General features: G+C 43.8%; 1 protein-coding gene across 3 annotated transcripts in view; it reads right to left on the reverse strand.

The window, feature by feature from the left end:
* LOC109892709 (Down syndrome cell adhesion molecule homolog) overlaps positions 1-27,420 on the reverse strand; it is a 147,340-nt gene that overhangs the window by 23,160 nt on the left and 96,760 nt on the right. For all 3 annotated transcript variants that reach the window (XM_031826615.1, XM_031826616.1, XM_031826614.1), the window contains 8 exons: positions 26,616-26,795; positions 13,437-13,636; positions 13,078-13,174; positions 11,446-11,574; positions 10,189-10,356; positions 7,070-7,140; positions 6,603-6,852; positions 5,845-5,991 (listed from right to left, as the gene is read on the reverse strand). In XM_031826615.1, the coding sequence (XP_031682475.1) occupies positions 5,845-5,991; positions 6,603-6,852; positions 7,070-7,140; positions 10,189-10,356; positions 11,446-11,574; positions 13,078-13,174; positions 13,437-13,636; positions 26,616-26,795 (1,242 nt within the window). The remainder of the gene's footprint in view (positions 1-5,844; positions 5,992-6,602; positions 6,853-7,069; positions 7,141-10,188; positions 10,357-11,445; positions 11,575-13,077; positions 13,175-13,436; positions 13,637-26,615; positions 26,796-27,420) is intronic.

The following is a 27,420-nucleotide window of genomic DNA, read 5'->3' on the forward strand; positions in this document are numbered from 1 at the left end:
ATAACAATGGTCATTATGGCCAAACAGTTCTATTTTTGTTTCATCAGACTAGAGGACATTTCTCCAAAAAGTACAAGCTTTGTCACCACTTGCAAAACATAGTCAGGCTTTTTTATAGCAGTTTTGGAGCAGTGGCTTCTTCCTTGCTGAGCGGCCTTTCAGGTTATGTTGTTATAGAACTCGTTTTACTGTGGATATAGATACTTTTGTACCTGATTCCACCAGCATCTTCTCAAGGTCCTTTGCTGTTGTTCTGGGATTGATTTGCACTTTTCGTACCTTCAGGCGTTTGGAAATTGCTCCCAATGATGAACCAGAGTTGTAGAGGTCTACAATTTTTTTCTGAGGTCTTGGCTGATTTATTTTGATTTTCCCATGATTTCAAGCAAAGAGGCACTGAGTTTGAAGGTAGGCCTTCAATTGACTCAAATGATGCCTTATTAGCCTAATCGAAGTTTCTAAAGCCATGACATCATTTTCCAAGCTGGCACAGTCAACTTAGTGTATGTAAACTTCCAACCCACTGGAATTGTAATAGAGTGAACTAATATAATTTGTGGAGTGGTTGAAAAACTCGTTTTAATGACTCCAAACTATGTGTATGTTAACTTCTGACTTGACCAACCTAAGTGTATATTAACTGTATCTGTGACCAACAGATGCATATCTGTATTCCCAGTCATGTGTAATCCATAGATTAGGTTCTAATTTATTTCTTTAAATTGACTGATTTCCTCATATGAACTGTAACTCAGGAAAATAAATGAAATTGTTCTATGTTGAATTTATATTTTTGTTCAGTATATATAAAATATGCAAATATACACTGAGTGTACAAAACATTAGGAACACCTGCCTAACATGGAGTTGCGCCCCCCTCTTTCCCTCGGAACAGCCTCAATTCATCAGAGCATGGACTCTACAAGGTGTTGAAAGCATTCCACAGCGATCCTGGCCCATTAATGCTTTCAACAGTTTTGTCAAGTTGGCTGGATGTCTTTTTGGTGGGGGACCATTCGTGACACACAAGAAACTGTTGAACGTGAAAAACCCAGCACTCAAACCAAGGCACTTAAATATTTTGTCTTGCTCATTCACCCTTTGAATGGCACACATAAACAATCCATGTCTCGATTGTCTCAATGTTTAAAAATCCTAGTTCTCCCCTTCATCTACATTGATTGAAGTGTATTTAACAGGTGACATCAATAAGGGATCAAAGCTTTCACCTGGTCAGTCCATGTCATGGAAAGAGAAGGTGTTCCTAATGTTCCTAATGTTTTGTACACTCAGTGTATATACACTGCTCAAGAAAATAAAGGGAACACTAAAATAACACATCCTAGATCTGAATGAATGAAATATTCTTATTAAATACTTTTTTCTTTACATAGTTGAATGTGCTGACAACAAAATCACACAAAAATGATCAATGGAAATAAAATTTATCAACCCATGGAGGTCTGGATTTGGAGGCACACTCAAAATTAAAGTGGAAACGACACTACAGGCTCATCCAACTTTGAGGTAATGTCCTTAAAACAAGTCAAAATGAGGCTCAGTAGTGTGTGTGGCCTCCACGTGCCTGTATGACCTCCCTACAACGCCTGGGCATGCTCCTGATGAGGTGGCGGATGGTCTCCTGAGGGATCTTCTCCCAGACCTGGACTAAAGAATCCGCCAACTCCTGGACAGTCTGTGGTGCAACGTGGCGTTGGTGGATGGAGCGAGACATGATGTCCCAGATGTGCTCAATTGGATTCAGGTCTGGGGAACGGGCGGGCCAGTCCACAGCATCAATGCCTTCCTCTTGCAGGTACTGCTGACACACTCCAGCCACATGAGGTCTAGCATTTTCTTGCATTAGGAGGAACCCAGGGCCAACCGCACCAGCATATGGTCTCACAAGGAGTCTGAGGCTACCTCTGGCGAGCACATGGAGGGCTGGACTGACCCATCGCCAAACCGGTCATGCTGGAGGATGTTGCACGCAGCAGAACGTTCTTCACAGCGTCTCCAGACTGTCACGTCTGTCACATGTGCTCAGTGTGAACCTGCTTTCATCTGTGAAGTGCACAGGGCGCCAGTGGCGAATTTGCCAATCTTGGTGTTCTCTGGCCAATGCCAAACGTCCTGCACGGTGTTGGGCTGTAAGCACAACCCCGACCTGTGGACGTCGGGCCCTCATACCACCCTCATGGAGTCTGTTTCTGACCGTTTGAGCAGACACATGCACATTTGTGGCCTGCTGGAGGTCATTTTGCAGGGCTCTGGCAGTGCTCCTCCTTGCACAAAGGCGGAGGTAGCGGTCCTGCTGCTGGGTTGTTTCCCTCCTCCTCCACGTCTCCTGATGTACTGGCCTGTCTCCTGGTAGCGCCTCCATGCTCTAGACACTACGCTGACAGACACAGCAAACCTTCTTGTCACAGCTCGCATTGATGTCCCATCCTGCATGAGCTGCACTACCTGAGCCACTTGTGTGGGTTGTAGACTCCGTCTCATGCTACCACTAGAGTGAAAGCACCACCAGCATTCAAAAGTGACCAAAACATCAGCCAGGAAGCATAGGAACTGAGAAGTGGTCTGTGATCCCCACCTGCAGAACCACTCCTTTATTGGGGGTGTCTTGCTAATTGCCTATAATTTCCACCTGTTGTCTATTCCATTTGCACTTTATTGTCAATCAGTGTTGCTTCCTAAGTGGACAGTTTGATTTCACAGAAGTGTGATTGACTTGGAGTTACATTGTGTTGTTTAAGTGTTCCCTTTATTTTTTTGAGCAGTGTATATTTAATTAAGTTAATTTAAAACAAGAACAATAGCTAGGTTTACAACCAATTGGCAACCGATTTTAATGCGAATATTCAAAAATCTGCATGAAGAAAATATGTGCATTTTCATACCAGTGGTGCTTCCACCAAACATTCTTTTAGCAGATCAAATCAGTGTGTGATGATGTAATGCACACAAAATGTACTTTTTTGCTTAGGTTTTCATGTACCGAATAAACATTTAAAGTTCAATGTGTTTCCATCGTATTTTCAACTCTACCGATAGTTTTGTCCCAGAAACTGCTGCGTTAAGTAGAAAATGTGCCTACTGTGGTCTTGGCATGTGCACTCTAGCCAACAGCTTGCCGATACAGTGTGGGTAAGCTGTGCGGGTACGCTAGTCTACATGATGAGATTATTATGGATATTATTATTTGTCAAACAGCAGTCAAGCATCAGTCATCATGTCATCAGAATAAGACCCTCGATAATCAGTGGAGGCTGTTGATGGCTCATAATAATGTCCGTAAATGAGCAAATGGAATGGCATCAAACACATGTATTTGGTACCATTTCTCTAATTCCTCTTCATCCTTTACCACGAGCTCGTCCTCCCCAATAAAGGTGCCACCAACCTCCTGTGCTTGATATATATTGGCAAGGATCATCAAGACCACCTTGCACTTTCACAACCCTGTGAAGTTCATCATAATTCTTTCCAGCTTTTTTTCAGCTCTAATAAATTGCATGGTTTCCCCGAGTCGCAGTGGGAGGACCACACACCATGTCATCGCGTGACTCAAAGTTTACTTTAATACGATGGTTGTAATATTAATATTTGCCAAAAAAATTAGTTTCCACTACAATTTCTCACATAGTACATTTTACAGACACAAAACGATCCCCCCCCCCCCCATGTCAATCGAACAAATGATCTGTCGGCATTTTAAAAATTGTACCGAAACTCCCTGTTTCCATCACAGCTGTCATGATTATTATTCTTCTTTTTTAATCTGGTATGACTTTATTCACATAACACGTGATTACAGTATAACAAAACATAAGGTTTAGGAGTGAGTAGTGATGCATTGCACCAGATTTTAGCTAACAGCTAATATACATCTGCAATCCTTTGGCATGTGAACAAATAAACATGAATACATTTGATACATACATCAGACATTATTCAAAACAGAAGGCAAGACATTACACAAAAAAATTATTGCACATTCTGTTGGACTTGATAATATTGGGGTTGTAAAAACACATAAAACACCTAGTAAAAACAAAATATTGAAAAAAACGCAGTTATTGCACCTGTTGTATACACATGTGTGTGTTCTAGAGTGTTTTCTATTGCATTAAAAAGTCACTGTGGTTTATTAGATTAAAATCAGTGTGAACACTTTTGATTGGACTTAACCCATGTTTTTGTCTTTGATGAGAAGGCTTGGAGGCTGCCTAAAGCTTTCAGGGAGGAGGGGAGGCCATTCCATGCCTTTATCACTTTGTATGTGATATACTTGTACAGTATATCACATACATAAAATAAGGTGGCCAAGGATGTCTTAGCGGTGAACATACATAACACCTTATTCAATCAAACCATGGACACAAATATGGGATTGAAAAGCCCATCCAAGGTCTGTTCTGGTGAGCCTCTCCTTGACTCTGACAAAGCTTCTCTATGTGTTGAATTATAGATGTCTCTCCATCTCTCTCCTCTTTCTCTCTTTCACTTCCCTCTTTCTCTCCCGCTCCTTTCTCTATCATCTGTCTTCTCTCCATTCCCTCTCTCTCTCTTCCCTCCTCTACTGCAGTCTGCATGTGAGCCACAGTCTGCTAGTGCGCCATCCTCCCTGATAGTACAGGTGTTCCTCCTCCTCCTCCCTCTCTCCCTCCCTCCTCCTCGCTCTCTTTAATGATGCCATTCAAACACCAAACTGTCCCAATGCAGCCATAGCATATTAACAGCTCAGGTGTTCTACACTAGCTGGAATCTGTTCATCTATGTCTCTGTAGCTCCATCCTTTATGGTTGTGTTGTGGGCTGTTCAGAGCACTTCTTTGGGATATAACAGTGAGTGAAAGGTTTACGAGTCAGAATGCTGTGATTTGGAAATGTATAGTACAATATATGCTGTGGTTTACGATAGTTTTAATCACTATTCTGACTCATGAAATGGGTGATAAATATACACCATTGATGAGTGCTTGAATGCAAATAATAAAATAAAACATTATTTTGAGTTTGATTACTGCAGTGACGGGATAGAGTCAAATGTTTAGAACAGCAGTGTTGGATGAATAAAACAAAGTTGTTCCACCGACTTAGAAAAAGGGCCTATAGCCCCGTCTGCTGGTGCATGAGGGTTTAACAACCCATGATATTTGGCTCATATTTTGAATATATGAAGAGCACAACAGGCACTGGCTGAAGGTTTAGACAAGTGTCTTAGACAATAAATACATAAATAAGATTTTTTTTTCGCACATAATGAGTGACATATTTCATTTAAATGAATAAGATCTGTTTTCATACTCAATGTTACATACGATATCAATATGTATAGAATATATACAACACATGGCTATGGCTGTACTATTGTTGGGACTCTGGAGCGTGTCCCACTATGAAATGCACTGTTACTATGCAAACTAGATTGAGCTGTCAGGCTGTGAGCGGTGCTTTTCTATTAGTGCATCCAGGGGCCATCAGCGAGGATGTGATATGACAAATGAGGGGTCAAAGGTAACGTGGCTGTCAGAAGCGGTCACTCTGATGTCTCTCCAGCACGTGATGACTGCATGCCATGCCAGGCTGTCTGAATTGGACTAGAAAGCCTGGGTCACTGCTAATGTGTCTCATTCATCCACTTCAATTTTCATGCATAGCGAATCATGTTGATACTGTATACATTCTATATACAGTGTGTCTTGGAGAGTTACGGACCAGACAAGATACAGTATAACATCTACATCCTTCCCTCTATGTGTGTGTATATGTGTGTGTGTACTGTGTACTGTGTACTGTGTACTGTGTACTGTGTACTGTGTACTGTGTGTTGCTGTACCTCCGTCTGGCAGGTTGGCCCAGTAGATGACTCTGAAGCCAAGCAGGATGCCGTTGAGGGCATCTTTAGGAGGGGTCAGCCAGGACAGAGAGATAACCTCTGGGGACGCCGCCGTGGCCTGGACGTTCTCTGGAGGTCGGCTGGGAACTGTTACAACCAGGCACGAGGAAAAACAACACTGTTACCTCACTCTCCAAACAAGAAGCATGAACAGAAGAGATTACTGAAGAGATGAAAATATTGAGCTACTCTTGGAGGACAATGGAAGTGAACTTCAAAATGCTTATTTGAACTTTTGGGATCTAGCATTCATCATGCTTTCTTGAGCCATGGCAATAATGACCGCCACATACTGATCATGTGACAGTCACAACACAAACAGTATCAACACTATCCACTAGATGGCAATAAAGCTCCATCCTGGGAGTTCCCTCCCCTCAAAGACAAAACATCCGCCGTTTGACCCTTGATGCACCACAATACCGTAGAATACTTTCATTCAGCGAAATACATTTGTGAAATCCATAAGATTTCCACTGTCTAGCATATTGTTACTGATAGCTAAGGGCAGGGTGCGTGTGTGTGTGTGTGTGTGTGTGTGTGTGTGTGTGTGTGTGTGTGTGTGTGTGTGTGTGTGTGTGTGTGTGTGTGTGTGTGTGTGTGTGTGTGTGTGTGTGTGTGTGTGTGTGTGTGTGTGTGTGTGCGTGTGCGTGTGCGTGTGTGTGCGTGTGCCTTAGTGCATGTGCGCGTGTCCTCACCATCCTCCAGTGTGGTAGAGATGACCTCCTGGGAGGAGGGTCCAGTCCCAGCGCTGTTGCTGGCCTGCACCACCACCCCATACTGGGTGAACTTCTTCAGGTTGTCCAGGGTGATGCTCTCACTGTGGTCGTTGTCCCCCGTCGTCTCCATGGTGATGACATTGAACTGGTAGTTTCCCCCGGAGCTGAACTCCCTGTAGCCCACCTGGTAGCCTCGGATCGCTCCGTTCTGGAGGTGCTTCTTAGGAGCCTGGGGGAGGACAGAGAGGGGGAGTGAAGAAGGAGGAGAGGGAAACGCACATTAGATATTGGGGGAAATTTGTATTTTTCAAAAGCTCTTTAAGGACAGAAGAATGGTTGTGGACCTCAAGGCCCTGAAGAGTAGCAGACCATGTAGCAAACAGACCATAGAGCTGCAGTATGGGTTATTCAGTCCTAGTGGTAATAGCAGGTTAAATGTATCTTACCCTCCAGGAGACTTTGATGCTCTGAGAGGAGAAAGCTTCAAGCTGCACATCTTGTGGGGGACCATCAGGGGCTAGAAGAAAATACACATTAAGGTAATTGAGATCTGAGCTACTGTCAGTGCAGTAGATGAGGTACAGGGCAAAGAAAGAACTATCCAAACTGAGTGTATTTTGAAGGTTATGCCAAGGTCGAGTGAATTCTACGATTCTGAGTCATGGAAGGCTAAGGTCCTACTGTATCTATGGGTAGACCAGAGTAGTTGGTCTCAGATGGCCCAGCCCACTTCACAATAATGAAGATGGTGGTCATGTTTATGAGAGGTCATGGGGGACAGACAGTCAGAAGAGAAGTGAGAGAGAGAAGTGCAGAGTGGGGGTTGGGAGGAACCACCAAATAACCACCAAAGGGAACAGGGGCAATTTGCAGAGGGGCTGGCCCGTGGTCTATTGATTGCAGTGTGACATTTACAACACGGTCTGTTAATTGAAAAGTCCTGCTTTTAGTGCAGGGTCAGCATTTCTTTATTAATGCAATAGAGCCAATGGAGCTGATGTCACTCTACTGTTAATGAATTGACTTGACTCCCCATTCCCCTCTTACAACATTAATGTTCTAGATGCATTTTATGGGACGTTGCAAGAATATTCATGTGTCTAGTTTTCTAAGGGTTAGGAGAATATTTCATCAACATTCCACCAGACATACACAGGACATGGTTGCCATGTTCTCAGAAATTCAAGTTCTAGACACATTTCATGAGAATGTTGCAATAGGGTTAGGAGAATATTCCAACAACATAATGTTCTATGGGTCTTCAGTACTTGCCGCTTGGTGTATGTGATCAATTAATTCGGTGGGCTCATACACTACCCTCTTCGGGCCGACCGGGTGTTGAGAGGACAGTGCGAGGTCTTAGGGGAAAGTACTGGTGGCCCACCTTAGCGAAGGACATGAGGTTTTATGTCACCTCCTGTTCGGTGTGCGTTCAGAGTAAGGCTCCTAGACACCTGCCTAGAGGGAAGTTACAGGAATCACTCAAGCAAGCTGGTAGACGGCAGAAGAGGAGCGCTGACCGCCACCGCAATGAGGCCCCCATGTTCGCACCGGGGGACAGGGTCTGGCTCTCGACCCAAACCTGCCCCTCCGCCTGCCCTGCCGGAAGCTGGGGCCACAGTGTGTGGGGCCATTTAAAGTCGTGAGGAGGATAAACAAGGGGTGTTATCGGTTACAGCTCCCTTCTTACTATCGTATTAACCCCTCGTTTCATGTGTCTCTCATCAGGCTGGTGGTGGCTGGTCCCCTGCAGGAAGGTGAGGTGCCGGAGGTCCCTCCGCCCCCCTCTGAACATCGAGGGGTCCCCGGCGTACACCGTACATTCTATTCTGGACTCTAGACGCCGGGTGAGGGGCCTACAGTACCTCGTGGATTGGGAGGGGTACAGTCCGGAGGAGAGGTGCTGGGGGGGCGGGGGGGGGCATCTTGGATCCATCACTGCTGAGGGATTTCCATCGCCTCCATCCGGATCGCCCTGCGCCTCTCCCTCTGGGTCGTCCTCGAGGCCGGTGTCGCGCGTCAGGGGAGGGGGGGTACTGTCACGACTTCCACCGAAGGTGGCTCCCCTTCCTGTTTGGGCGGTGCTCGGCGGTCGTCGTCTACTACCGATTCCCTTTTTCCTTTTCTGTTGGTTATGTCTTATTGGTTTCACCTGTTCCTCGTTTGGGGTTTGGTTTAGGGCTATTTAATCCTGGTATGCCCGCCTGCTTTTGTGCGGGCTTGTTTCTCTGTTCTGTTGTGTGGATGGTATAGTTTGACTATTTGGGTCCTGTTTTGGGCCAGTCATTTTCTTAGCCTGTTGTTTTGGCAGGACTTTTTATCACCGAAATAAATACGTTTTTCCTTAAACCTCTGCTCTCTGCGCCTGACTCCGCACCCATCACTCCTAGTTATGTAACAAGACCAGGGTTTACCAAACTCGACCCTCTGGAACCCATGAGGTGCACATTTTGTTTTTTGCCCTAGCACTACATAGCTGAGTCAAATAATCAACTAATCATCAAGCTTTGATCATTTAAATCAGCTGTGTAGTGTTAGGGCAAAAAACAAAAGGTGCATCCCTTTGGGGTCCCGAGGACAGAGTTTGGGAAATGCTGCCTTAGACACTGTAGATCCTAAGGAGCTAAACTATGATTTTTCACTGTCTTTGTTTCTATAATGTTATTGCCTTGATTTTATTGGTCTCTGTGTCTCCAGATTCACAAACACCCAAATATCAAACTATTTCTGTTATTATTAGCATTCTTTTGTACTATCACTTGCCATTTACCTTGATGAAATCTTTATTATTTTCGTACATTGTTGTGTCTCAATAGGCCACTAGGCTATAAAAAGGAACTAAGTGCAATGGTCAGGTCACTCTGAGGAAGACGTCAGCTTAATGTTAAAACGTCAGTCACCTGTTCGCATCCTGTGCTTCTACACCTGCATTGCTTGCTGTTTGGGGTTTTAGGCTGGGTTTCTGTACAGCACTTTGAGATATCAGCTGATGTACGAAGGGCTATATAAATACATGATTTGATTTGATTTGATTACAGTGAGCTAAAATAAATCAATCTCAGCTTTTTTTGTTGAGTGCTCCAACTCCTTTCTACCTCAAATTAGTGCTATTGGAAGTTTATCTTGGTAAACCCTTTTCGTCATTGTTGTTGAGCACCCTTCCCTTCCTCTGTTTGGTGAAGTGCAAAGGCCCACATGGAAACCATGTTCTGTGTATGTTTGGTGGGCCGTTGATGGAATATTCACCTAACCCACAGAAAACTGGACACATGAATGTTCTTGCAATGGTCTCATTCAACGTGTATAGAACATTAATATCTTATGTTCTGAGAACATGGTAACCACAATCTCGGTAAACTCTATTTCACATTAAGGGAATGGTCTCTTGGAGACATTCCTTGCACATCACAGGAACATTCCTATGAAAACCTTAGTTAATGACCTATTGAGACTCTTAAGAGAACGTTCTCTAAAGTTGCGGGAACGTTTGTTGTTAGCTGGGATGTCTGTGTGTGTATGATGCAAGTGCATACATATTACCAGTGGTGGTCTGGTGAGTCTATACCTGCTTCGTCTGTGGTGATGGTGAGTTCATTGCTGGCCTCACTCTTGCCGATGTGGTTCTTGGCAAACATGCGGATGCTGTAGGTGGAGGAGGGGTGCAGGTCTATGATGGTGGCCTGGTTGAGCTGGGGAGACACATCTTTGGTCCTTTGGGCTGTTTCCCAGGAGCCTGCAGGGCCGGAGGTCAAGGTTTATGTGGGTTTGTGAGGACCATTGAGTGGGGCTAGAGGTCAGCGCCTGCTAAGTGCATTAATCTGCGGTATTGAATTATAGCACTGAGACAAGAAAATATCATGAATAATGATTATTTGGAAGACAAAAGGAGCACATCCATCTTAACATGATGATACAGAGAAGCCTTTAATCAGGATAGACTATAGACATACACAGGAAGTTAAAGGATTTGTATTCATACAGTGTTTCGCCTAAGATTATCTTTATCAGCAGTGGAAAAGGCAGCGGTGATAGGGGGGGTTGCTCTTTCCTGGGGGTGTTCTGGGGAATGCACCTCTGGGAGATTTTTTTGTAGAACGACTGTGAGAATGTCACTGATGGTGATTTTTTTTTAAGACATTCTACTCCAAAGTGCATGAAAATGACATTTTGTTGACACCATCTGAAATATAACTAATGCGTGCCACTGCACTGTATGGAGATGAGGAGCAAGTGGTGGCTGTGCACTCGTGGCTCTCATTCGCGCCATTGTTCACTTTGTTTGCTACAAATTGATGTTGTCACTTGTCACTCTGTCCCTGTTAAAGGGATAGTGCAAAATGTTGGAAATCAAGCCATTTTATACTTTTCCAGAATCAGAATAACTCGTGACTCATTAATACCATGTTTATGTCTCTGCGTGCAGTTTGAAAGAAGTTGAAGGTCGTTTTGTGAGCCATTGCTAATTAGTGTCAGCAGAAAGACTGGAAGTCATAGACATTGCACTAAACCTAGTAAGCAAGTTACTTCAAACTGCATGCAGAGACATACAAATGTTATAAAAATGGTATCCATGAGATCAACTGACTCTGTGTAAGTATAAAAAGGGCTTACTTGCCAAAATCTCGCACTAGTCTTTTAAAAGCACGTCTCGGTAGAAATATTGTATATAAATCATAACTTTGGAGTAGAGGCAACAATTTAGTAGTGACGGCCCACCACTGCAAAATGAATATAGGTGAAACACTGCTTACAGTATTACTATACATCGCTGGCATCCAGAACATACCATCTCTCACAAAGATAACTATTGTTTGTCTTGTACCTGATTTGTTCTTGCACTCAATGTCGAAGCCTGTGATTGGGCTGTTTCCGTCAAAGCCCATGGTCCAGCGGAGGGCGATGGTCCTGTCCTTCACCTCTCTGATCTCCACCTCAGGAGGGTCCGGGGGCTCTGAAGGACACCACAAAGTCACACATATGTGTTAGAGCCATGCACAGGCATGAATTTTAACCCCAAGTGTAACGATATTCGTCTTCCTCTGATGAGGAGTATGAAGGATCGGACCAATATGCAGCGTGGTACGTGTCCATGTTGATCATTTATTAACATTGAACACCAAAAACAAAATAACAAGGAGAACGAACGAAAATGAAACAGTCCTGTCTAGTGACGACACACAAAACAGAAAACAAACACCCACGAAACACAAGTGGGAAAAGGCTACCTAAGTATGATTCTAACGACACCTGCCTCTGATTGAGAACCATACCAGGCCAAACGCATACACAAAATAGAAAACGGAACATAGACAACCCACCCAACTCACGCCCTGACCATACTAAAACAAAGACATAATAAAAGAACTAAGGTCAGACGTGACACCAAGCCCTTCCCATGCCTGCGACATTAAAGCCCTACCCAACCCAGGCCAGATTGCTTCAGCCAAATTTAAGGCCCCGGCCTGCCTGAAACCCGAAATCAGAAATAACTTCCGCTTTTAGTAAATCTATTAGATGCCCTTCTGTCTGACACTCGCTCCCTGTGCGTAGCGCGCTCTGCATTCGCTCTGCTCATGGCGCTTTGACTCGGAGTATTCATAGCAACAGCTCCGCTTAGGCTGCTCTGCTCAATGAAGAGACACGGGAGAGCAGTTAGCTTTTAGCTACTTTTCGTGACAAAACTCAATGAACATTATTATTATCTGTGAAATAATCTGTCCTGTTTTATATTTGAAGAGGTTGAAGCACCTCTGACACAATGTTATGATCTTAGTCAGATATAACTGTGCAGTGCAGCAGAGCACCAGCAAATGGCTCAGCTTCAAAATGTTAGTGATCAATTTAGTGATTCCCGAGCCCTGCCCGTACCATAGTTACTGATGAAAAAACAAGCCCTACCCGGTCCTAACCCAATGTATAATGTCGTGGATTGTCAGGCTTGGTTGGGGTAGCAGAGCTCTAATATGGGTATACAACACTATGGTAGTAGTGAAGGACTAGCTAGCTAGCTACACCTACTAGGGAGTCCATTAACTGAAGTGGCTGAGCTCAAACTTCATCCAAGTCCTACTATGGAGAAGCCACACAAACGGGAAGGATGGCGAGACATCTTGATGACACTGCATGCCCCTGGACATGCTCCAGAGACCATCTTTGCTTACTCTGCCCTTTTGACCACCTCCCTCCGATGATCAGTCAAGCCATGAACTTTCCGACCCTCTGATAACCTTGAATAATGATGTTGTTGTTGTTTTGTAAATTGATTGTCTTTTTTTGTGTTGCTTTAAAGCGCTTTGAGATTCTTTATGTAATGAATAGCGCTATGTAAGTTGAATAAATTATTATTATTATTGTTATTATTATGCTGATGTTGCATCATTACCTTATTTGGGGGGGTTATATATTTTGATTTCATGATGTTTTCATGACAATTGTCAGTGTTAGGCAGCTGTACCTTGCACTGTTAGCTGAATGATCCCTCGGTCTTCACCATAGGAGTTGATGGCATGGCAGGAGAAGAAGCCAGAGTCTTCCCTCCCTGTAGGCCGGATCTACAGAAAATGGAAAAAGAGGGTCAGCTACATAGATAAGAAAGTGCATGGGAAATACACATTCTGGGCTATATCATTCACAGACAGGGCTCATGATGAGCCATCATAACAAACTGACAAACTCAGTAAGCAGGCTTTTTCTCCAACGCTTTGGTCCAAGCAAAATCTCTGCATAACCAGTAGTGCTCCACCTGGCCTCAGCTGAGGTAACTGTGACTGGGAAGCGAGCAGTACCACTCCCCCTGGTGGTGTGTATGTGTACCTGCAGGGTGGAGATGACCTCATCGGCCACCTCTTTGACGGTGACCACGTAGCGGTGGCTGCTCTCTGGGTTGATGATGCGATCTTCCTTCTCCCAACGCACCATGATGGGTTTCTCCCCGTGGGCCGTGCAGCTCATCCTCTTCTCACTGCCCTGCGTGGCCAGCGTGGTGTTGGGGTACGACGTAATCATGGCTGGGACTGGGAGGGAGAGAGAAAGAGGGGAGGGAAAGAGAGAGAGAGAGAAATACAGAGATTGAGAAAGGAGGAGAGGGAGAGGGATAGAGAGAGAGAAAAGAGGAGAAGGCATATGTTACATTAGTTATGAAGTAAGACTGGCTGAACATGTTTAGCCATAATACAATTCCAGTGGGACATCATAGTGATACCTGCCACATGGAGGGTAGTTACAAGACAGGGGAACAGTGTAATGAATCAAATCTCTCTGCTCAAATTACACTTAATTGAGTCATAGTATAGCTGACTTCATTGGTTGCAAAGTGTGCTGGTTTGCTCCAACTTCTAACATAATACAAAATAAACTCCATGCCTGCCTGTTATGTTGAGCTGTGACAGCTAACATCTTATGACCACAAGCAGACAAGGCTTGGATAGGAGTAAATAGTTATTGGTCGGTCTCTGACAGCACACTAAGGACAGCACACTACACACACTAGAGACTCAAACACACACAGCTCATTACCCCCACAACTGAGTGTGTAATGACACACACACACACACACACACACACACACACACACCATGGCTCCTGTGATGTAATGGGAAGTGTCAGGCGAGGGGGTGCAGACATTTAAGCTTCATCTCTTATTCACTCCCCAGCCATTTTGAGCCGTGCTACAGAAAAATAAGGCTGATTTATTTAGCATGACAACTATGAATTTTTTGTGAGATGCACTTGGAGTAGTGAGGGAAAAAAATATTAATTACAGCCTTCTGTAAATGTTAGTATTTTGACCAATGGTAGTCTTATTTTACAAATGTTTACATAGTCATAAACTATAACACACATTTATGACGTTGTCCACCAGAATTACCATAATTATGACATGTTGAGATTGGATGAGAGGCCTTCAATGGGACGCTACACTGTTGAAAAAAACGCAGTCAATGAAATGCCTACTGTAAGGAAGGGCTACATGAGGTGAGGTGGGCATCACACAGGAGGAGACAAGACCAATGTAACCAGTGTGTGAGAGAGTAAGCAGCACAGCTGTGTCTGTCTGTCCTGAGGCATCTGCCACAGTGCCAGGCTGTTTCTGTAATTGCTGTGTTGACGTATTTCTTTAATATCTAGCAGAATTATGGGCAGAGGAACACGGCTCTGGGGGCAGGGGAGCGAGGTGACGCCTCCACTGGGAGACTCACACATTAGACAACCACTCATTTTTTATTTCACCCTGCGGACTAAATAAACAGGCATGCGCGCACGCAAGCGCTTTATTCAGCAGCACTGACGGATATGTGTATCTCTAGCTGACAGAGGAGAGGCTAGTAGAGCCCTGTTTCAAAACCTCCGGCCCAGAGGGCAACAGCCATGATGCACTCCAGCCTGCTCAGCCTGCTTCTCTGCCTGCCTGCAGGGAATTCTGGGATATTCTGCTCCCGCGAGAGAAAATGATGCAGCTCACCCCTCCCAGGCTCCCTTTCACCTGGCCAGGTTACCATGCCAACTAGCATCGGACAATCTCTCTCTCCCTCTCTCTCCATCCCCGTTCTCAGAAGAGGCCATTTATAGTACCAGGAATAGAACATGGACCAGCCATTGATTTCCAACAGGACCATGATTATACTATCCCAGCCCCGAATGTCGCAATGCATACCCAAAATAAAAACAGGGATACATAACGCATCTCTGTATCTTGTAATAATGTTGGTCATGTGACAAACAATAACATCCTTGAGCAAATAGTCAGGAGAAACAATAGTTAAAAACACTGCCTGCATTGTTGTGGTCCATTAGAGGCTCAAGAAGAGTAAATAAAAGAAAAAAATAGACCCTGTCTGTCTCAATACATTAATCAATATATACATTGCATTCGGGAAGAGTTGAGTCCCCTTGACTTTTTCCACATTTTGTTACGTTACAGCCTTGTTCTAAAATAGATTACATCGTTCCCCCCCATCACTCTACACATAATACCCCATAATAACAAAGCTAAATCAGTTTTTTTGACATTTTTGCACATTTATAAAAACCTACTGAAATATTACATTTACATAAGTATTCAGACCCTTTACTCAGTACTTTGTTAAAGCACCTTCTTGGGTATGACGTTAGGTATGACGCATCTTCTTGGGTATGACGTTGCAAGCTTGGCACAAGCTTGTATTTGGGGAGTTTCAGGTCTGTCCAGAGATCTTCGATCGGGCTAAGTTCCGGGCTATGGCTGGGCCATGGCTGGGCCACTCAAGGACATTCAGAGACTTGTCCAGAAGTCACTTCTGCGTTGTCTTGGCTATGTGAGGTCCTGAGCATTCTGGAGCAGGTTTTCATAAATAATCTTTCTGTACTTTGCTCTGTTCATCTTTCCTTCGATCCTGACTAGTCTCCCAGTTCCTGCTGCTGATAAACATCCCCACAGCATGATGCTGCCACCACCATGCTTCACCGTATGGATGGTGCCAGGTTTCCTCCAGACCAGCTTGGCATTCAGGCCAAAGAGTTCGATCTTGTTTTTTTCAGACCAGAGAATCTTGTTTCTCATGGTCTGAGAGTCCTTTATGTGCCTTTTGGCTAACTCCAAGCGGGCTGTCATCAGCCTTTTAATGAGGAGTGGCTTCTGTCTGGCAACTCTACCAAAAGGGCCTGATTGGTGGAGTGCTGCAGAGATGATTGTCCTTCTGGAAGTTTCTCCCATCTCTGCAGCAGAACTCTGGAGCTCAGTAAGAGTGACCATCGGGTTCTTGGTCACCTCCCTGACCAAGGCCCTTCTCCTCTGATTGCTAAGCTCTAGGGATAGTCTTGGTGGTTGCAAACTTCTTCCATTTAAGAATGATGGAGTCCACAGTGTTCTTGGGGACCTTCAATGCTGTAGACATTTTCGGTACCCTTCCACAGATCTGTGCCTCGGCACAATCCTGTCTCGGAGCTCTCACGACAATTCCTTCGACCTCATGTCTTGGTTTTTGCTCTGACATGCACTGTCAACTGTGGGACCTTATATAGACAGGTGTGCACCTTTCCAAATGATGTCCAATCAATTGAATTTACCACAGGTGGACTCCAATTAAGTTGTGGAAACAAGGATGATCAATGGAAACAGGATACACCTGAGCAAAATTTCGAGTCTCATAGCAAATGTCTAAACTTGTTTTCGCTTTGTCATTATGGGGTATTGTGTGTAGATTGTTGAATGAAAAAAAATATTGAATCCATTTTAGAATAAGGCTGTACACTAACAAAATACCCTAGCAAAATGTGGAAAAGTGAAGGGGTCTGAATACTTTCTGAATGCACTGTACATTTTGGTGGCAGTAGCAGGAACTGAACTTGACAAACACATGACAAACAGGTTGTATCACCAGGCAGACTTAAATAGATGTACCATACTTATGCCTGATGTGAAATATGCAGTAGGCCTATATTTCCACCATCGTATTCACTCAGTTGAAACAGATAACAAAACATCCCATCTCCTACCAACCTGACACCCCTGATCCATCAACATGCAGTACATTGAATGGTCATCTAACAGAAACATGAACCTACACTACCGTTCAAAGGTTTGGGGTGACTTAGAAATGTCCTTGTTTTTAAAAGAAAAGCACATTTTTTGTCCATTAAAATATCATCAAATCGATATGAAATACAGTGTATTCACTGTTAATGTTATAAATGACTATTGTTGCTGGAAATGGCAGATTTTTTATGGAATATCTACATAGGCATCCAGAGGCCCATTATCAGCAACCATCACTCCTGTGTTCCAATGGCGCAAACTGGCACTAACCAGAATAGAAAGAGGAGTGGGAGGCCCCGGTGCACAACTGAGCAAGAGGACAAGTATATTAGAGTGTTTAGTTTGAGAAACAGACGCCTCACAAGTCCTCAACTGGCAGCTTCATTAAATAGTACCTGCAAAACACCAGTCTCAACGTCAACAGTGAAGAGGTGACTCCGGGATGCTGGCCTTATTGGCAGAGTTGCAAAGAAAAACCCATTCTCAAACTGGCCAATAAAAATTAAAGATAAAGATGGGCAAAAGAACACAGACACTGGACAGAGATATGGCTTTTTTTCTGGTTAGAGCCAGTTTGCTCTGTTCTGTGAGTAGTACACAGTGTTGTACGAGATCTTCAGTTTCTTGGCAATTTCTCGCATGGAATAGACTTAATTTCTCAGAACAAGAATAGACTGATGAGTTTCAGAAGAAAGTTATTTCTTTCTGGCCATTTTGAGCCTGTAATCGAACACACAAATGCTGATACTCAAGATACTCAACTAGTGGTGGACCCTGTGTTTTACATTATAGCCATTACCATATATATGATTGAATATTATCTGCTGTTGGCTTGTGTGTATGTATGTATGTGTTATGCAACATAGCTGACTTGAAACATTGTTAAAAGCTTCAGGGCCATGGGCCTTTCTCATGATGGAAAAATACAGAAGACGCAATGAGTTGGGGGGGCACATTCAGAGCGTGGGGTTGCAGAACAAGCTGTCTTTTGTTAGATAACAGGAGCCAGGTGCGAGATAACGGTATGGAGCATGAGCGCATGGATGTTCTTCACAGCAACAGTTACATCTATCAACAGAAGCGCCAAGAGGCGGGGACCCGCCTGAGTGCCTGCAATAGGCTGAGCAAGTTTAAACCACGCCCAGCCTCTACTGTGATAGGCCAACAGACGGGTTGGAACTGTCTATCACAGTATAAAGAATAATGTTTACATACATCTTGTCAGTTCCCTGTTCTGCCCTGCGTGGCATTACAGTGAGCCCGTATATACGAAAGTTGCATTTGCCATTTTTTACTTAGCTAATAAAAAATACATAGTATAAAATCGGTGACTCATTGTTATATTTATCCTGATACCAGATTCGAATTTACGCAACTCTAACATGGTGACCACCAACGTGATCTGGTAAAGGACATCGCTGGACATTGGTGTGCCAGCCGATTGGCCAGTACTGTCGTCGGGCGGTGTGTCTCACAAATCCTGACCGGTCAACTAAAAAAGGTAAGCAGACACCTGTTGTGAAAAACTAAAGTTCTGCACATTGGAGTTATCCAAATGTAGTTTTGTGAGACACCTGTTTGATGTAAGTTACTACATTTAAACTATTGTGACATGTGATATTGGAATATAGTTGAGAAAGTAATATCTCCATTGGCAACTGCAATTTTATTATTGATCAACAATACTTAATGGTGCATTGTGTATGGGATGTACTAGTATGCCTGGCTGGTAGGTGGTAACAGAGAACACTTACTACATGTATGAATGGTGGGTAACGGGTGACCACCAAAGCGTGAATGGATAGTCTAGTCTAAAGAAGTCCAGCTTTATTGCTTCTTTAATCAGACAAACCGTTTTCAGCATGCTAACACAATTGCAAAATGGTTTTCTAATGATCAATTAGCCTTTTAAATGATCAACTTAGATTAGCTAACACAATGTGCCAATGGAACACAGGAGCGATGGTTGCTGATAATGGGCCTCTGGACACCTATGTTGACATTCCATAGAAAATCTGCCGTTCCAGCTACAATAGTCATTTACAACATTAACAATGTCTACACTGTATTTCGGATCAATTTGATGTTATTTTAATGGACAATTTTTTTTGCCTTTCTTTCAAAAACAAGGACATTTCTAAGTGACCCCAAACTTTTGAACGCTAGTGTATGACTGTAGATTCCAGGTCGGATGGACAGCCGCAGGCATCAGGCTCTGTTTACCCCAGCAGAGTGAGTTACTGGCTGAGGAATGTAGGCCACAGGGTGCCCTGGCTGGATGACTGAACCATGGGAGTGAGATGAGAACGAGACGGGATCACTCCCTACAGGAGCCCACTGCCCCTGGGGCACTGTGTGTGTGTGTGCGTGTAGAGTGGGTAGGTAGGGGGAATGGCGGTGATGGCACAGAGATGACTGGTTCACTGGGTGCTAGCTCTACTCACTGCACCAAAATAATTCCCTTAGCTGCACAATTGGGTTGGATATTGAGCATGATGCTGAGTATATGGCTGCAGACAGGCTGCTTTGTGTGGGGAGTTGGCTGTAACAGAGGAAGGAGAGAGAGAGAGAGAGAGAGAGAGAGAGAGAGAGAGAGAGAGAGAGAGAGAGAGAGAGAGAGAGAGACAGAATGATTATTTTCTATACTCCAGTGTCTGAGGGAAGCTGTCTGATTGGGTGATTGGGAGCTTGGCGACCAGGCAACAATGCTGTTTTTCACCAATTAAGTCTCATTATGTGCGTGCTCTCATCATTGTGTCTCGGAGCGTTATGAGTGTATTGCCCTTAATTGATCCTAATTGGCACTGATAAACATTAAGTGGCTGTTGACCCACTTTGATAAAACCAACCTACTCTAGATTAGAGATGCATCCAGTCAATTGCATCAGTGGAGGTACGTACAGTATACAGTAGAGACTGTAGTCATTTAGACAGGGGAATGGGTTCAGATGTTTTTGGTTCCCTCAGCTGCACAAAATCTAAATAAGGGCATGGGTAATTTTAAGGAAGGTAGAATGAAGTGTTAACGTGTCTAGGCAATATGCCAAATATTCTGAACCTACGATATATAAAGTATGAATACTGTGAATGTACACTTGCACGCACGCACGTACACATGTACGCACGCACACACATAAAGCTGTGAAAATACTGCTAGTGCAACATAAGCTATTTCTGCTGGCTGTGGGCGTCTGTGACAGCGTTCCAATGTGTTGATGCATGGTGTATTATGGTTAGGCATTAGCCTATGCACAGACACTAATAACAATGAAAACGTCTCACTATGACATCACAACAGCCGCAATTAATTTCCCCATGCGTCCGCCACAATAGCCTGGCCGAATGGAATCTGTCTAAACCGCTGAATTACAGTAGCAGCCTGTGAGGACCATGATTCTTCAGTAATGGCCTGTGTGTGTGTGTGTGTGTGTGTGTGTGTGTGTGTGTGTGTGTGTGTGTGTGTGTGTGTGTGTGTGTGTGTGTGTGTGTGTGTGTACGTGCGTGCGTGTGCGTGTGTATGCCTATATGTGTGTATTTTCCAGAAACACAGCCAGGTAAACTTCTATGAGTGATCACCCAGTCAAAAGCTCATCCAGTACTGTATATCACCTGACCACTTTACAGCCGTCACTTCCAGTGTTGCTCTAATTTACACCTAAGCCTCTTAAGTGGCAGCAGCTTCCCAAGCAGCAGTGGTGTCATATGGCCTGGATAAACAACACACACCAGTACAGCACAGCCTGTACTGCTCCAGCAGTCTGCTACATGCTTACCGTCTATGTAGAGGAGAGGAGGATACAGTCTGATGTGGGTACAGTATATAACACTACACCTGCTAGTCTGCAGCATGCTTAGTGCCTACATGTATGGAGAGGAGGATACAGTCTGGTGTGGGTACAGTATATAACACTACACCTGGTCAGCAGAGGACAGGCCCTGTGGGTTAACGAGGGTCTCGTCTGGCACAAGCACACTGATCCATAGGAGACAAGGGGAGCAGGGCTCCCAGGGAGGCTCACGTTCCAGAGAGCAGGAGGGGCAGACACAACCAACACCCGATCGCCCCGATCCGACCGCACAATGATCAAAACAACAACCTGATCCGGGAGACCAGCTCAACCTAAGGGAGACCACACAGGCTCACACACAGACACATACATGTACGCACGTACGCACGCACACACACACAACGCAGAGGGACATCTGTGTGTGTGTGTGTGTGTGTGTGTGTGTGTGTGTGTGTGTGTGTGTGTGTGTGTGTGTGTGTGTGTGTGTGTGTGTGTGTGTGTGTGTGTGTGTGTGTGTGTGTGTGTGTGTGTGTGTGTGTGTGTGTGTGTGTGTGCGCACGTGTGGGCGTGTGTGTGTGTGCGTGCAGACAATACTGAGCAGCCTATGTCCAAAAAATGTACACAGCGATGAAAATCTCCCACTCCTGTGGGTACTCTGCTGTGTGTGTCTAGATGTAAGGCTTTAAGTGTGTAGTGCACAGGAGTTTGGTGGCACCTTAATTGGGAAGGACGGGCTTTTGGTACTGACTGGAGTGGAGTCGGTGGAATGGTATCAAATACATCAATCTCATGGTTTCAATGTGATTGATGCAATTCCATTTCCATTTACTCAGTTCCAGCTGCTATTATGAGCCGCTCTCCCCTCAGCAGCCTCCACTGGTGTACAGTGTATAATTGTGTTTATCCATATGAGTGTGTATGTGCTTGTTCGTAAGTGTACGTGTCCTGGTACATGTACTGTGTGTGTGTGTGTTTTTGAGGAATTGTGTGAGAGTATTACATGAGTGATTGAGTCAGACAGACAGACAGACAGACAGACAGACAGACAGCCAGCCAGCCAGCCAGCCAGCCAGCCAGACAGACAGACAGACAGACAGACAGACAGACAGACAGACAGACAGACAGACAGACAGACAGACAGACAGACAGAGAGCTAGTCATGAGGTAGCAGTATTTGGCTGCGACAGACAGACAGACAGACAGACAGACAGACACTCTGCTCTGACCAGATAACAGCTACAAGGGTATAAGCTCCCACACTATGTGACTGGAATTACATGAGCACCCAGCCCAGCCTTAGGAGTGCAGCAGGAGATCACACACACACATGCCACGTACAGAGATACACACACGCACAAGGACATACACACATACACGTACAGTTGAAGTCGGAAGATTACATACACTTAGTTTGGAATCATTACATCTCGTTTTTCAACCACTCCACAAGTTTCTTGTTACCAAACTATAGGACATCTACTTTGTGCATGACACAAGTAATTTTTTTCCAACAATTGTTTACAGACAGATTATTTCACTTATAATTCACTGTATCACAATTCCAGTGGGTCAGAAGTTTACATTCACTAAGTTGACTGTGCTTAAACAGCTTGGAAATTCCAGAAAATGCTGTCATGGCTTTAGAAGCTTCTGATAGGCTAATTGACATAATTTGAGTCAATTGGAGGTGTACCTGTGGATGTATTTCAAGGCCTACCTTCAAACTCAGTGCCTCTTTGCTTAACATCATGGGAAAATCAAAAGAAATCAGCCAAGACCTCAGATAAAAATTAAAGACCTCCACAAGTCTGGTTTATCATTGGGAGCAATTTCCAAACACCTGAAGGTATCACGTTTATCTGTACAAACAATAGTACGCAAGTATAAACACCATGGGACCTGGCAGCCGTCATACCTCTCAGGAAGGAGACACGTTCTGTCTCCTAGAGATGAACGTACTTTGGTGTGAAAAGTGCAAATCAATCCCAGAACAACAGCAAAGGACCTTGTGAAGATGCTGGAGGAAACAGGTACAAAATAATCTATATCCACAGTAAAATGAGACCTACATCGACATAACCTGAAAGGCTGCTCAGCAAGGAAGAAGCCACTGCTCCAAAACCACCATAAAAAAGCCAGACTACGGTTTGCAACTGCACATGGGGACAAAGATCGTACTTTTTTGGAGAAATGTCCTCTAGTCTGATGAAATAAAAATAGAACTGTTTGGCCATAATGACCATCTTCATGTTTGGAGGAAAAAGGGGGAGGCTTGCAAGCCGAAAAACACCATCCCAACCGTGAAGCACGAAGGTTGCAGCATCATGTTGTGGGGGTGCTTTGCTACAGGACGGACTGGTGCACCTCACAAAATAGATGGCTTCATGAGGAAGGAAAATTATGTGGATATATTGAAGGAACATCTCAAGACATAAGTTAAAGCTTGGTCGCAAATGGGTCTTCCAAATGGACAATGACCCCAAGCATACTTCCAAAGTTGTGGCAAAATGGTTTAAGGACAACAAAGTCAAGATATTGGAGTGGCCATCACAAAGCCCTGACCTCAATTCCAAAAAGCTTGTGCGAGCAAGGAGGCCTACAAACCTGACTCAGTTACACCAGCTCTGTCAGGAGAAATGGGCCAAAATTCTCCCAACTTATTGTGTGAAAATTGTGGAAGGCTACGAAAACATTTGATCCAAGTTAAACAATTTAAAGGCAATGCTACCAAATACTAATTGAGTGTATGTAAACTTCTGACCCACTGGGAATGTGATGAAAGGAATAAAAGCTGAAATAACTCATTCTCTCTACTATTATTCTGACATTTCACATTCTTAAAATAAAGTGGTGATCCTAACTGACCTAAGACAGGGAATTTTTACTAGGTTTAAATGTCAGGAATTGTGAAAAACTGAGTTTAAATGTATTTGGCTAAGGTGTATGTAAACTTCCGACTGCAACTGTACACATAAACAACACACACCTCCCAGACACACTAAGAACCTGATTTACCCAGAAACTTTGGCTAAAATGTTTTATGTTGATTTAGGACAATCAACAGTTCCTCCTTCATATTACAAATCAGTGCAGTTTACATAGTCTATTCAACATCAACATCAAATGGGAACTCCTTCAACATGAAAGATGAAAACAATAGTCTGGCCTCAATTTTTCGACAGTTTCCTTTTTTCACCTGAAGAGGGAGGTGTTCCTATTGGAAAAATCTACAGCCACAACTTATAGTATAATCATAGACTTTAACATCTAAAGGGAGACCCATGGGGAAGCACTAGGCTACATGTTGGCTCTCACTAGAGACATTCATGAAAGCCTTTTTATGGAGTCTTCCCGAGCATCCTTTTCTGTTTGATTTTGTCATGTTAGTGGTCTGTGCTGGAATGAGTTTCCATGTGTGGGAATGGAGTGCTAGGGATGTCAAAGAGCACACATTGTTTTAGCTCTGTATTTACAGTGGGGTGGTACAGTATAGTGCTGGTAGTGTTTGTTGCGTTAAATGGCTAAATGTTAAGTGACTGGTGTCACTGTGCTCTGTGACAAAGAGGCCACCAGTGTGGTGCCACCACCACACCACCACTACCATGGCCCTGTATCTTTCTGCCTGAACATATCCCACAAAAGCAACCATGCAGCGTTTCCAGTCTCCGTTGCTCTCTTTTTCTCTCAGAGAAACACAGGCGTTTATCCGCTGAGTGGCCATGGACTTAGCTCCCCTCCATTAGGCTCTGAACTCTGTATGCAGGCAGAGGCTGCCATGTGGAAAACAGGGCCGAGGGGGGGTGGGGGGGTGGAGGGATGGACTACCCGTCCGTCACCCTCCCTTGTCTCCCCCTTCTCTCTCTCCCCTCCCCTCCATAGGCTGCTCTTCTGTGTGTCTGTCTTTCTCCTCCTCCTCCTCCTCCTCCTCTTCTGCTTCCTATTTCTCTCTGTCTTCTCTTTCTGTCTTTCTCCCTCTGTCTTATTTGTGTGTGTGTAATATTTAACTATATTTAAATTCTGATACAATATAATTTCCCCTGCCCTGTCTACATCTCTCCTACCTCTTTCCCTCCTCCCTCCATCTCCCATCATTGTGTGTCTCCCAGTCTAACCACTGGGATTTGATTGGTAGTGACATGATGTGGTGTTGTGCCCATCACCCACCTCTAGAGACAGTTCCATCCACCCAAGTAAAATTAAATTAAATTAAATGAATTAGATTTTTTTCAGCACCTTCAGCCCCTTTCAAATATTACATAATCTCCCCCAAATATTTGGGGAATTATATCTTATGGATGATATAATATAAATTGAATGCATGATACTATATTCTTGTCCAGCAAGTAAAATTAAAGCAGTTTTTATTGGATAACGAAACCAATCAAATGTGAGATCTCTCCAAGCTCTCCTTACTTCTTTCAACCCTCTGCTCCCACATACCATATTTAATTAAGAGTCTATTAACGCACCATGCGTCAATCTAAGTAACAAAATAAAAAAATCCCATTAAAATCTGTCAATTTAAGCTAGAGATATCAGGTTTTTTGCATGGGTTGCCTCTCATGGGTTGCGTCTCATCCGCCTATGTCGGCCATCTGCGGTGAAGGTGGCCGAGCTACAGTGGTGTTTGTCAGAGCATGTGACTCCCGAAAATCAGTCTTCTCACAAAAACTAAAACTATTATGACCCCACTATGGAAAGGGGAGACTCTCTCTCTCTGTTTTGCTCCGTTTTGACTCGTCTAAAGGTAATCCATACAAATGAATGGAAGTATGGAGGTAGTTTGTGCTCTATGACAGGACTTGTCTGAAGGTAATCCATACAAAAAAATGGAAGTATGGAGGTAGTTTTGTGCTCTACAACAGGACTTGTCTGAAGGTAACCCATACAAATGAATGGAAGTATGGAGGTAGTTTTGTGCTCTATGACAGGACTTGTCTGAAGGTAACCCATACAAATGAATGGACGTATGGAGGTAGTTTTGTGCTCTATGACAGGACTTGTCTGAAGGTATCCCATACAAATGAATTGAAGTATGGAGGTAGTTTTGTGGCAACAAAAATAACGGGTTAAGTATATGTCCAAAAAAACTAAAATATATCCTGAGATTTCTTATATCTCCAAGATAAAGGACACACTTCAATACCTTATTCTTTATGCATTTGACTGTCTTTTTTGCCATTTATGATTGTGTTATTCAATTATTTTCTTTGGGCTATGATAGTAAAGGTCAAATTCAACATTTTATCAAATAATACAAAAATATAACTAATTGATACCGAAAGGGGTCCTACACTTCAAATAAAATATCTAAATGATCCGTGGTATCATTTCTTAAAACAATTCCATATGTTACCCCCCCTTTAAGAGGTTAAGGTACATAATCCTGACTGGAAGAGGAATCTTACTTTTGACACTGAGTTTGGATTTTTTTATTTATTTTAATGACATTGGAGAACACATACATTTCAGGATGGGGGGGGGTCTTCCATTTGACACTGAAGTCCGGCGGCAGGGTAGCCTAGTGGTTAGAGGTCAAATCCCGAACTGATAACTGCCCCTGAACAGGCAGTTAATCCACTGTTCCTAGGCCGTCATTGAAATTAAGAATTTGTTCTTAACTGACTTGCCTAGTTAAATAAAGGTAAAATTAAAAATTACATTAAAATACAGCCATGACAGATGACTTACTTTTGACGTTGAGGTACATGGACTTGCTGACATCAGCTCCCACGTCATTGCTGACCTTACACAGGTAGTAGCCGCTGTCCTCCTCCAGCACATGTTTGATGAGCAGAGAGCCGTTGACCAGTACCTGGATACGGAAGCCCGAGTTCAAGGCTATAGGCTGGAACTGGGGAACCCCCGCACCTAGAGAGGGAGAGAGGGAGAGGTGGAGGGAGGTAGAGAGAGGAGGAGGGGAAGATGTAAGATGTATTAAAAACACCTCTTGCATAGTTTATGACCAAATTATGAAGAATTATTACATAATGGATGGATGTTTTGCAGTAACAAAAACTACAGTACATCTCCATTTCCTCCTTTACGGTAACGTGAGAAGATGTTGCCTTCCCTTCTTCCTCTTTACATTTGTTTAGAGTTGCAGCACTGAGCTTTCACAATTCAACCTTAAGGCTGTGGACACTGTGTTTGCTGTGTTGGCTCTCATAAACAGATGCTCTTTAATAAAAAAGCTTGCCGTAGGACAATGTTGTGTTTATGCAATTCAGCAAGATAGTCAAAGGAGTAGAAATGGAAGATGCACAGTTACAGAAGGGTATTTATCCTCAATCATGAACAAAGTGTGTAAACATATCATCATAGTGGTCAGAAGGGAGAAGAATAGCTTTTAATTCATCCTGGGTCATGCTCAGTAGTGCACACTGTAGCAAAACGTTTTGAAATGGAAATGGAACATCTGTGTTCTATTTGGACAGGTTCATGCAGTACCTCCATGTTTCACTCCATGTTTCACTCCACATTAACTCTCTACTTA

This window comes from Oncorhynchus kisutch, linkage group LG6 (assembly GCF_002021735.2).
Source record: "Oncorhynchus kisutch isolate 150728-3 linkage group LG6, Okis_V2, whole genome shotgun sequence".
NCBI classification, from domain to species: Eukaryota; Metazoa; Chordata; class Actinopteri; order Salmoniformes; family Salmonidae; genus Oncorhynchus; species Oncorhynchus kisutch.